At 37.5% G+C, this 12,147-nt stretch overlaps 1 protein-coding gene across 2 annotated transcripts; it reads right to left on the bottom strand.

The window, feature by feature from the left end:
- Nucleotides 1-4,234: 4,234 nt before the first annotated feature.
- Nucleotides 4,235-5,523, bottom strand: LOC108368679 (leucine-rich repeat-containing protein C10orf11 homolog). Of its 2 annotated transcripts, XM_017623569.1 has the most exons (5): nucleotides 5,296-5,523; nucleotides 4,927-5,163; nucleotides 4,704-4,852; nucleotides 4,412-4,632; nucleotides 4,235-4,350 (listed from the first exon to the last, which is right to left on the bottom strand). In XM_017623569.1, exons 1-4 carry the CDS (start codon nucleotides 5,335-5,337, stop codon nucleotides 4,428-4,430), a joined length of 633 nt encoding a protein of 210 aa, XP_017479058.1. In that variant the 5' UTR covers nucleotides 5,338-5,523; the 3' UTR covers nucleotides 4,235-4,350; nucleotides 4,412-4,427. The 2 variants fall into 2 exon arrangements, with proteins under 2 accessions (XP_017479058.1, XP_017479057.1); XM_017623568.1 differs by lacking the exon at nucleotides 4,235-4,350 and having other exon boundaries at nucleotides 4,403-4,632.
- Between the last annotated feature and the right edge of the window lie 6,624 nt (nucleotides 5,524-12,147).

Raw genomic sequence — 12,147 nt, 5'->3', positions numbered from 1 at the left:
TAACAGACTTCCTTCGTCCTTGGGAACACTTTAGGCTATATTTTTTCTAGGTCTTAACATTTTCAAGTAGCAAATTTCAAAATTTTTTGCCACTTTTCGTGCGGTTCCGCCTTTCCGCAGTAAATCTATTATTTACATTTATGGTTCCTGATTAACTATGTTATTTACTGGTGATCACTTCTTCAATAAATTACAATATAGAAAAAAGTCATCTGACTTCCAACNAGGGATGTACCAACAAGAATATACAACAAAAGGATGAAAGTCGTTAGAACTTGGAAATATAGCGGTGGCTGAAACAAAAAGTGTTAAACCATGTTATGGTTTTGCTCGTCACAGTATGTATTTATGATGTACATATCGTCGTTTAAAGTACAAAATCGCGTATCAAGAAAATACCAAACCTCGTATATATGCAAACATTTTATAATTGCATTCGCATCCGCGGATGTCTAAAATTCCACATTCGCAACATCCCTAGTACATATGCACGACACTTACTTGAGTATATTTGGGAGCTTGATTTGGATTCGCCATACTGATGCAGTATTTGCTGTTGAAATTATTGTAAATACAAAATATAAAATTTTTAATCTGCTACTTTTAGTAAACACTTCACTTTGTCAACAGCTGATGGACTAAAAATAAATTGCAATAATATTCGTCGCGCTTCTGGAACAACTGAGTCCTCTCATTTAACGTTCGATGCCTTTTATAATTTCGTCTGCCGCTGCGAAAATTGCGAATTCGCTTTGCTTGCTGTTGGGAGCAGCGTTGCCGTTTTGGTCCAATTGGACCCAAATTGGTAGCTTCAATTTCTATTTGGTAGTTTGGTTGGTTCGGTGAAGCTTTTGGAAGGCAAAAATGTTTTGTAAATGGAACCAAATTGAGCACTAAAACTTTTTCGCTTCCCAGCCAGCAAAAAAAGGAAAAAAGCGGATGAAATGCTGATTTTTGACCGTTTACCGAATCCATTCTTGGATACTTTGACCACTAAAGTATGCTAGAGGAGCATAAGTATGTACAGACAAGTGCCGAAAATTGTTTTGAAACATAAGCTTTTTCACGGTAAAAAAAAATAATGAAGCGCCTGACGGCATCGAGCTCGGCACCTTTTGAAAGCTAACGAACACACAGTCTCAGCCACTGTCGACGTATATATGCCCAATAAATATTGGGATTGGTTAATAATTTAAAAATGATTGNTTTTTAGTAAACACTTCACTTTGTCAACAGCTGATGGACTAAAAATAAATTGCAATAATATTCGTCGCGCTTCTGGAGCAACTGAGTCCTCTCATTTAACGTTCGATGCCTTTTATAATTTCGTCTGCCGCTGCGAAAATTGCGAATTCGCTGTGCTTGCTGTTGGGAGCAGCGTTGCCGTTTTGGTCCAATTGGACCCAAATTGGTAGCTTCAATTTCTATTTGGTAGTTTGGTTGGTTCGGTGAAGCTTTTGGAAGGCAAAAATGTTTTGTAAATGGAACCAAATTGAGCACTAAAACTTTTTCGCTTCCCAGCCAGCAAAAAAAGGAAAAAAGCGGATGAAATGCTGATTTTTGACCGTTTACCGAATTCATTCTTGGATACTTTGACCACTAAAGTATGCTAGAGGAGCATAGGTATGTAAAAAAAAATAATGAAGCGCCTGACGGCATCGAGCTCGGCACCTTTTGAAAGCTAACGAACACACAGTCTCAGCCACTGTCGACGTATATATGCCCAATAAATATTGGGATTGGTTAATAATTTAAAAATGATTGGAAAACCAATCTTTTTGTCGAGTCTCACCTTCTATAACGAATGTGCAATAGGGTAGTATTCGATTCTCCAGCAAAATCAATGTATTTTCCCTCCGTTATGAATTTGAAATCCAACCCATTATCGAATTGGAAATTTCATTATGGGAGAGTGATTGTCTTATATTTCCCTTCGAGAATGAGCTGGATTTCACTTTCTTGCTACTATGGTCTTAATTTTTTTTCGAACCCATTTCGAGTGTATTTCATATTTACTCCGAACGTTGGAAAACTGAGGTTTGTTATGAGTTCGTTCTCAGTTCGATATTCATATCGGATATCGAAGGTCTCTTTCGAACATTCGCCACAATGTTTATTGGGTGCTTTCAAAAGTTCAGCTTGAACAATTAAATACAATTATTGCTTTCATAAAACATCATTATTTTCGAACGCTTTCCGGATATGAAAATGGATGAAAAGTGTAGGAGTTTTCTGTTCGTTTCTGGATACGAAAGCCGCATCGTTATTTGAATTTTTTTGGATACGTGAATGAACCAAAATTGCAGAAGTTTCCTGCTCGATTCCGGATACAGAAAATTGCGCGAGACCACACCGTCGGCAAAATTTGCGTTTCTCTGCTGGCTGGGTTACTTTGAGTTTCTACGTTCAAAAATTGCTGTCAATTTGCTCATACGTATGAGTTTTCTTTGTTTTTTTTTCATACTTTATTAAAGATCTTGGAAGAAAAACTGTCTATCTTGAAGAAAAAATTGCTGATAGGCAATTTGCCAAGTGTGACACTCACATGTGGTAAAAAAAGGGTGACTGTATGCAAATTGAAATATATTTTTTGAGCGAATTAGTACAACATTAAAGTTTGGTATGAACGGTTCACCAGCATTGTAATTTTTTGGTTTTTTATTTTTTACTGCAAATTTGTGTAGCTAAAAAACCCGCAAATTCAAGACATCTCGCTTAATTTACGAAAACATAGTGGCAACACTGGTTGGGAGATATGCCGGCTAGCCGGCGTTGCTATTTACTCTCTTTAATAATTTTTTCTCGAATTTTAACATACATACATACATACTTATGTATGTATATAAATAGTGCTATTCATATAGCAGCTGATAAGTCAAGCCTCTTTGCAAAAACTGTAGTTTTTTTGTTAGTAAGCAAGCTAATATCGCACACGATGTTCAAAAGTGACACAACTCAAAATTTGTCAGTTTTGAAATTATGCCCTAAAAACGTACACAGAGCTTTTATTTACCTTTCAGCAAAAGCTGGGGCAAGTTTTTTTTATAATTTTTTGAAAAAACCTAAGGTAAAGTCTTCCTTGCCCATATGAGTAGCATGTGCCAAGAAATGGTTTTTCGCATTTTCTGACGAACGTGTAATTTTTATTATATACTATGTATGTATGTATACTCGTATATGTACATAGCTTCTGTTTTGTTATGTGCGCATACATATTTATGTATTTGGATCTGTATCTACATACATACCCATACCTATGGAAGAACTAATATTTAAGGTTACAATATGTATGTAAAAGCTCGTTCCACATGCTTAAACTTAATGCCATTTGGTTGTTCGTGAGTGTCTTGGGTACCAGCGCTTGGAGCTTTTTTGGAGCAACACAGTGTGATTCAAATAAAATAAATTCATCTATAGCCATAATATCTAAACAATATGGGTGTTGGTAACATATATTATGAATAGATGTATGTATAGTAAATACATTCGTGGTTCCGGTTGCAGAAGTTCACGCGTGCAGCGAAAGTTTTTGATCGCCATTCACCAGCGATGGCTAAAAACGGCTCTTTTGCATCCGGCTTAAGTAGCCCACGACTTCCAGTGTCTTTATACTAAAAGGGAATTTACATGAGGCGTTTTGCAGGCAACTTTTCAACTAATCGCTTTCAACGAAATTGGTAGGCTGCCTACTTTCGTTCAACTTTTGTTCCAACTAATCGCCTGTGAAAGTTGAATCATGAAGAATCACGAGAAGGCAAACCCAAGCAATAGGTTGTGCGCTGGCTTTGACCCCCGCTGCATAAAAACCCCTGCCAGCGAAGGGTTCAATTGAGCTTCGGATGAGCAAAAAACTCTCTTCTCATCCCTGTTGCGAAAAAGTATTGTACGGCGTCTGCGAATGGGTGGATGATGTCAAATCGACGTCAGAGGCAGTTGGTAGTGGAATACGCCACCATTCTTTTCTGCATCATGGAAACTGTGATATATATATGTATATAATTATTTGGTTTTGGTTAAAGTTTGGGTGGTATTTTTATAGAAAAATAACCAAAAAATGTAACTCGAAAAAAATTTCGAATATTAAAAACAATCTACACATGGTGACTTGTTTGAGTCACTGTAGGTATATTAACCATACATACAATCAATACGTTTATGCTATAAAATCCTTTGCGATTAAAATATAGATGTTTTGCGTCACTTGGAGGTACTTTTTTAATAGTTGTTTTTTTTGTTTATACTGAAAGAATCAATTCAGGTCAGTTCTTAACCTTGGCCATGTTCTGGAACCTCGAGACAATAAGCACTTTTTTATTACCTTCCTTTTATTAGCTCGGGATGTAAGTTTACCTTAAAAAAGTTGTTGTAAGACAGATAGAAAAGAACAATAAATTGTAAAGAATGCTGTTACCAAAATAAAAGCTGCTTTATTGTTGCTTTTGTGGATTTGATTTTTTGGGTGGCAAGTTCCTTTTACTCAAACTGTGCCGAAATTTAGGCCAAATAAAAAATTTTAATGATTTTTGGTGTTCATTATTTGCATTTGGCTTGAGCGTTGATCTGCGATAAGGTCGTTGCAGATCATAATGATCGAGAAATTTAAGTTTGTTAAAAGCGCCAGCGATCTGCGATCTGTAAAAAGTACATAAAAAAAAAAATACTAAAATTGTGAATAAAATTTTAGTGCACAAAATAATAACTACCTGTAATATTCATATTCATAATTCACGTATTCACAAAACGGCTGCAGCTCCAATTCATCGGGGCAAATTGGATTTCCATGCAAACTTAAATATTCAAGATTGGGAAAAATGCTTGCTAGCAGCGTAATTGTCTTCTCAAGATCCATAAGCTTCAAAAGAATTAATAGTGATTAGATGAAGATTATAAAAGTAAGCATAAGCAAAAGTTATAGCATCATCACACCTCATTGCGGTTTAACATCAGCAGCTTCACCTTCGGTAGCGACCATTGCAATTGATTGAAATGCGCCTCATGCAAGCGGTTATTGTCGAGAATAAGATATTTTAAATTTGTAAATTCATACAAATATGATAAGTTCATTAGCCGATTGTGACTGCAATCTAAGTATTCGGTGCATTCACCAAATACATCGATTAGCTCCGGTGGTAGTACCACATAGTGGCAATGGGCTAGAAGCAACTGTGGAGAGGCGAGTATTTGTTTATAAGTATTTCTTGTTTTTTTCTATGCTAATGTTGATAAATGCCAATACTAGAGTTAATTGTTTTATTTTATCTCTGCATGCACTATTTAATCGCTGCTCTCACTCACCTCTCTGCGCTCCTCGTTGTAGCGTATCGTCGGGTGAGACATGGCACACAAAATTTTTATTTACTCTATTTAGTTAAATGCATTTCGTGCAGAATAGTATATTTTATAAAGTATTACTAAAATGGTTGCGGGGTTCATGCACTGGTTTTGTTTGAATTGTGTTGAAGCCACAAAAATATCACTCAGCGCAGTTATTCATCACCTCCCAAGTGTTGCTGTTCTACTGATCTCGTTTCTCATTGCATTTCAATGCCTTTCTCTCAATGGATTATGGAGATGATCGCAGATGAGATAAGAAGTGGGATTTCAGTTGTAGATGGCACCGAAATCGCTTTGTTATTTGGATATGACGTATGTAGTTGGTAAAATGTTTTAAACTATGAATTCGAGTATTTAAAAAAAATAAATACTCTTATCTTAATTTTTTTCTTGTAGAATGTATAGGATATCGTTCAGTGCTGCTGCTGTGGCTGCCAGTGGTCAACTATTCGGTATTTTTGTGCCCGTTGTGATAACACACGGAATGGGAAAACCCTCCTCAAACACAAACCATCTCCGGTACCTAATAAATAATTATCTTACTGCTAATATACTACTATATTTATCCTACTTTAGCTATGGCGGTTGAACCCTCGGAAAATCTGAACCCACCAATTTCTTTCTTCTTCTACAGAGCACGGCAAATTCGCATAACGGGTGTCGCAAAGGTTTCGGGATCTTCTTCATTTTTGCAGATCCTACAGAAGTCGTCCAATATGGCATGTTAGCAGACCCATGGCTGTAGATAAGCGCCTTCTGACCAGCATAAGGAGACCCTTCGACTGTTTCTCGTGCCTTTCTGGCCACTTCAGTTTTGCCTTGCTCCAGGTCATGAGACTTGCACACCTATAACTTGCTTGTTTAACAGATATACCCCTTGAATTGAGCTGCAGCTAGCGAGCGCACAACAATAGCCCAACTTCGCTCTGGCTATTGCAGCAGGCTCAACAGCTACCTGAGCAGAATCAACGAGGATGTGCCCAACCAATGCCCGGCATGTGGAGAGTCGCCACATGACCTCTTCACATGCCCTGAGAATCCCACTCAGCTAACGCCCTGTCGCTATGGACAGCCCTGTGGAAGTCGCACACTTCCTGGGCCTCCCCTTAGCTGAAATAGACGACAACGATGATGGATGAACCGTCCCGAACGGGGCTTAGTAGCCGCTACAACAACAACAACAACAACAGCAGCGGCATGTCTAAACTCTTCCACGACTGCGAAAGTGGAACGAATGTGCCCTCTCGCAGGTTCGTACCCCTTCTGGTTGGCAGACAGAGTCTACTGCTAAACAACCACTTAGCTTATCCTTTTGTCCAGCATTATGATCTTGTACTTCCTACTGAAAAGCACCAGGTGACTTTTGCCTGGATTTCATTCCAGACCTTTCTCTTTGATTCATCTTTCAAATAATCTCAGTCTCTTTGAAAATATTGTTTATTTCCCTATGGTATGAAAGAGTTGAATTTACATTGCCACTTAGCTTACGAAACTGAAATTTTCGTAGGATTTTATAAATTTGCACCTTTTTAATACAATGCGGAATATTCTAATATGAATTTCTTTTTATTGGAGGTAGACTTGCACATAGCGAATGCCCTCTAGGAGTGCCAGGATGATGTACACCCTTCTAACCGAAGTTATTCCCTATTGTCAGTATGCTGTCTTTTAAACCATTTACTATCCTAGATGAAACTGTGGAGCTCCGATATTTTTGATTCCGCTATCTCGCCAAACTTTTCAAACATCGTAGTCGCAAATGTTTGAGATACCTTTAGCGTCAATAATTCTTCTGTAGAACTCTTATTGAGATCAGAACCAGAATTAGTAGGAAGCTCTACGCTTCCGCATTTCGTCGGCTATTTCATTCCCTTCGATATAGCTATGTCCAGCAAGTTAGCAGGAGAGGTTTTCAGGTGACTCAGTAAAGCCAACGACGACGCACGACATCTTCTGAGATACTTCGCCGAACTAAACGGGGTTTGATCGCCGAAACAACAGCCCTTGGTCAGGTAAAACCCGACATTCGGGAGACTCGCACAACACTTGCACAACTTCGCTTCGACTACTGCAGGAGGTTGAACTCCTACCTGAGTAGGTCGAATGAGGATGTGCCGAATGAGTGTCCGGCATGCGGAGAGACCCCACATGACTCAAAACATCTCTTCGCATGCCCGGAAAACCCGACAACCCTAACGGCCTTGTCCCTGTGGACAAACCCCACAGAAGCTGCACGCTTCCTAGGGTTGCCGTTAGTGGAACTTGACGACAACGACTGAGATACCAACCGTCCTGGGCGGGGTTGTTGTAGCCGCTACAACAACAACAACAACAACAACGCACGACATTTTCGAACTAAATTCGACTTTACTACCTAGGGAGCTAACGTTTTCAATGCCGTCTGGCTGTCAATGAATATACTAACGTTCCTTGATAGACTCTTTCTATTCCGTATGGGACAAGCCGCCCTCTAAATGACCGCAAGATCCCGCCTCAAAGCAGGAAGGCGATATGATTCCCCTATCTGCAGGTTCTTGGAGTATGCCAACACCTTTTTGCATCTTAGAGCGATGGGTATAGATGGACATAGCATCTTTTACTGACAGTACACCACTTTATCAATATTCCATAGTTGAAAAATGTATGGGAATCTTAAGACTAAAATTTGTAATTAGTTTCGACATCTAAGTCGGCCTTGATTCCAACAGGCCGCCCTTTATTAATTACCTTGAAGACCGCTACATGCCCGGAATTGGTCTGCAAGCCATGGCATAGTGCAGCGAACTAAATCTAAAATTTAAATTAGAATGCGCTGGTGCTAGCAGAGGAAGAGGAATGCCTCTGCGGCGACTGAAAGACTGCAATTGGTGTCAGTTGGCACAGAAGAAAAACCGCAGATGTGTGCTCTATTGGGTTCGTTTGCGGTTATTACGCCAAACAAGGAGAAAAAATAAAGTAAAAATTAAACAGTCGAAAGGCGTTCTGATGTACTCAAGTCAATTGAAGATTCATTGCACCTATTTATAAGGTCACATCAAGAAGTGAGACATTCAAAAAATCTTAGGTAAACGAAAAAGTAATGAGCTCAAATAATATTAAGGTTGCATAATTTGTTTTACCGCTACTTCACAAATCTGTGTAAATATAACTCAAACAAATTTTACAAATCACACTTAGTCCTTGGGCAATTGACCTTCGGCGGTTGATCGAGTGTTGATTGCCTCTTACGTACATTTTTATGCACTTAATGATGTTTAACATTGCAGATAAACGCACATACATATACGCATATGGTATGGTAATTTTCGCAAGTATTACAAAATTCTACTTGATTCACTTAAATAACACATTGAAGTGTAAAAACGTGAATTTCCGTGGAAACAAAAAAGATGCTCAAAATTTTGTAGACCTCGCTGTGATGCTTGGATGTGAAACAAAAATTTTTAACGTCATTCACGTGAGAAACTAATGATGTGTATCCACTTGTGTAGTGCGCCGCTAAATGCTGCCACATTCAGATGAACGACACCCAATGAAACGATTTTGAGAGAAAAAAAAAATAAACAAATATCGAGCATATTAGATAACTAACGGAACAATCGAATATACATACGAGTAGTATACAATCTCGGACAATTGCAGTTTAATGGCGTTTGCAGATACTATTTGTAATTTCAATTTGTACGCGGATAGTAGAGTAGCGATGCGAGATAAAAAGAAAGAAAGCGAAATGGCAAATGTTGATTATTTTTTCGGCCAATATTATTCATTAGTTAAAATTTTGTTTATACGCTATTTATGTTAATTTAACTGAATATTTCGTGGAATGAAGAAACGCAAAATCACGCGTGCTTGGATATGATAGCTAAAAGTAATCAATGTGCTCAGTAAAATTTTTTAGCGTGTAAACACACAGCTCAGCATGCAGCGTAGAGGTGCAAACAAATCGATTCTGATATCGATATATCGATTTGTTTAATTTTTGCGCTTTCCTTCGCTATTTGTAAAACTAAAATTACATTGGGTAATTTAAAAAAAATCAAGATCGTGCTCAAGGAGGGTAAGCACAATGTGTATATCAAATTTGATGGGTGGTGCCGCACCCATTTTGAAAAATTTTTATAAAAAAAATTTTTGTGCTAAAGAGCCATTACATGCATAGATGAATTCTTTAGACGCAGGTCAAAAAATCTGAAAGTCCGGTACATACACACAAATAAATTCAAGGCCGTAGTTTTACTTAAATTGCTTAACTTCGACCATTTGTATTTGTATGTAGGTATCAATTTATTCGAAAATAAATGTACTTTTGGCAATTTTTCAAATAAGTAATGGTTAAAGTTAAACAAATTAAGAAAAATAGGGTTTTTTTTTTGTTTTATCCGATGAAAACACCCAACAAGCTAAGTCTAAAGCAAATTGTTATACATCGTTTTAAAGCTTTGTGAATTCCATTTTTAAAACATGTTTTATTTCTAAAATCAGATGAAAAATAGTCAAGTTCTTACAGTAAGTGCATCAAGTACGAACATAACGGTTGTTTTAAATTAAAATGAAAATGGAGGGTTCAGGAACTAAAAGAAACCTATTTTCAAATTATACTCGATCCTACCTACAACCCACATTAAATTTTGTTCTGGTGTATGTTGTTTTTTTTTTTGTTTTTTTTGAAGCAACGTGTAATCTATGATTTTTACGAGCAGACTATGAGATATTTAATTAATGGAAATTAGAAACTACATATATTTCTACCACATGATTTTCGTCATTTCTATTGGCTTAGAGTAAATTTTTTATTTTATTTTTTGTTAAGATATTTCAAAACTAGGTTTTGTAAATCGTACCGATTTCAAATTTTATGATTTGCAGCACATGCCTAATAGCTTTCACTGAAAATTCTATTTCAATCGATAATAATCGATCTTTATCAACAATTAGAGTAAAAACCTCGATGTTGTCAAAATCGATTTTTTTGCTGCGCTAATGGAGCCTAGCCTTTGGAAGTAAAGGTAAAACAACGCCAAGAAGGTCGGTTACGAGCTGAGTGGTCGAGGTAAAGCAGCTGAAGGGCCTGAAGAGATGAAAGTGAATGAGGGGGACAGCCCCTACCAGAGATACTGCGGTTGTCGCAGGCGTATAAGAAGAAACTACGACCACTTAATCGGACCCGCAAGCACCAGCTACTCCGCTGTCAAGTTACGTGTCCATTTCGGAAGAGTATCTGGGTCTGAGAAATCTGGAGCTCGACAAAAGAAGCGAGAGTGCGCTTAGGCTGTCCAAATTAGACCAGCAGCTTCAGCAGTGATCGCAAGCAGGTCTACCAAGGAGGATCTGAGCATGCTAAAGGTACAAGAGTGGTGGACTTATAAGGCCAGGTAAGGGGGCTTAAGAGCGGTAGAAGCAAGGTAGTTTGTTAAGAATAATAATAAGTGCATTTTTTTTTGTATGCGAGCGACAAAAGAACGCCCAACCCAGATAAAATTTCCTTTTAGCTACTTAGGCAACCCTGCTGGTAGCTGGCAAGAAACATGTGACTAGTTTAACGGGATTTAGATACAAAAACCAATTTAAATGAGTAATTAAAATATAAATAACGTTTATAGGGAAACAAAAATTTTCTTCTCCATTTTCCCATTAACAATTCACAATAGAGCAGTTTTTTTACTTAACAACACTATCCTTCCGGTCGCATATTTGTTAACCGACCTGGCTGAACTTGGATAAATAGCCGAGTTGGTGTTGTTGCCAGCCAGTGTTTTTTTGTAGCTCGGTTGCTAAAGAATGCACCTAATGATAATTCACAAAGCCTTAGAAAGAGGAACGGTTAAAATCAGGCTAACACTTAGGGCCGGTTGTTTAATGTCTGGTTATCAATGCCCCACATTTAAACATCATTATCGACGATAACATGTGATCGATAAATCAGTCGTTGTATTTAAACGGAACTTCTACGACTGTGAGATTCTTCTTCTTGATTGGGCGCTGCAATCGTCTAAGCGACTTTGGCCGAGTCCAACAATGCACGCATTAAAAAGCTTAAAGTCATACCTTCTTAAGTACATGCAAGTATTTTTGCACGGAATCTTTCGATTCGCTAAGTTTGTTGACCACACTGCTTGCAAATGATTTTCAAATTTTAATGCAATTAATTTCGGTTTGGGTTTCATTACTGGCAATTGTTAGTATTTTTTGTTTGTTTTTGAAGGTGACTTGCATTACCTTGTCATATTTGTTTTTAACTCTTGTTAACTATTTTTGAATGTTTTTATATTTTAAACCGATTTTACGCTGCCTAAGGTCAGCGCTTTTATTAAAAAGCTTCGGAGAGCCATTTTTGTTTTAATCACTTAATAAGTTACACTATGAAAATAGTGTATGATCAGTTTTCGTAAATTAATCCTTCTAATCGGTTCAGTGATCTCTTTCAAAGCAACATGCACAACTACATACATAATACATATGTATGTATGTATTTTCGTCATTTCTTTCAGTGGTAAAAATTTAGGTGCAAATATCCATTGGAAAAACTAAATTGCAGCTAATTACCTGACAACATCTGTGCATTTATGCGTGTAAAATTTCAACGTCAATCCGATTACGTCGTGTTCGACAGCCATAACTCAAAAAATGCTAAATGTTCAGGAGAGGCAAAAAACTGCACAGTGTGAGATTTTGCCAAACTAGGACGTTAAAATTCAATTTTAGCCAAAGGTTTATGAATAAATAGTTCCAACTAGTGTCAAAGGGGAGTTGGAGACAATTGTTTCCGGAGTAAGACCAAAAAAATTGTGTGACATATTTTATGCAAATTTG

Source organism: Rhagoletis zephyria, unplaced genomic scaffold (genome assembly GCF_001687245.7).
Source record: "Rhagoletis zephyria isolate East Lansing unplaced genomic scaffold, Rhagoletis_zephyria_1.1 Rzeph_scaffold_03251, whole genome shotgun sequence".
NCBI lineage: Eukaryota > Metazoa > Arthropoda > Insecta > Diptera > Tephritidae > Rhagoletis > Rhagoletis zephyria.
Note: the sequence above shows the minus strand (reverse complement) of the source record. Positions and strands in the feature narration are given on the sequence as shown.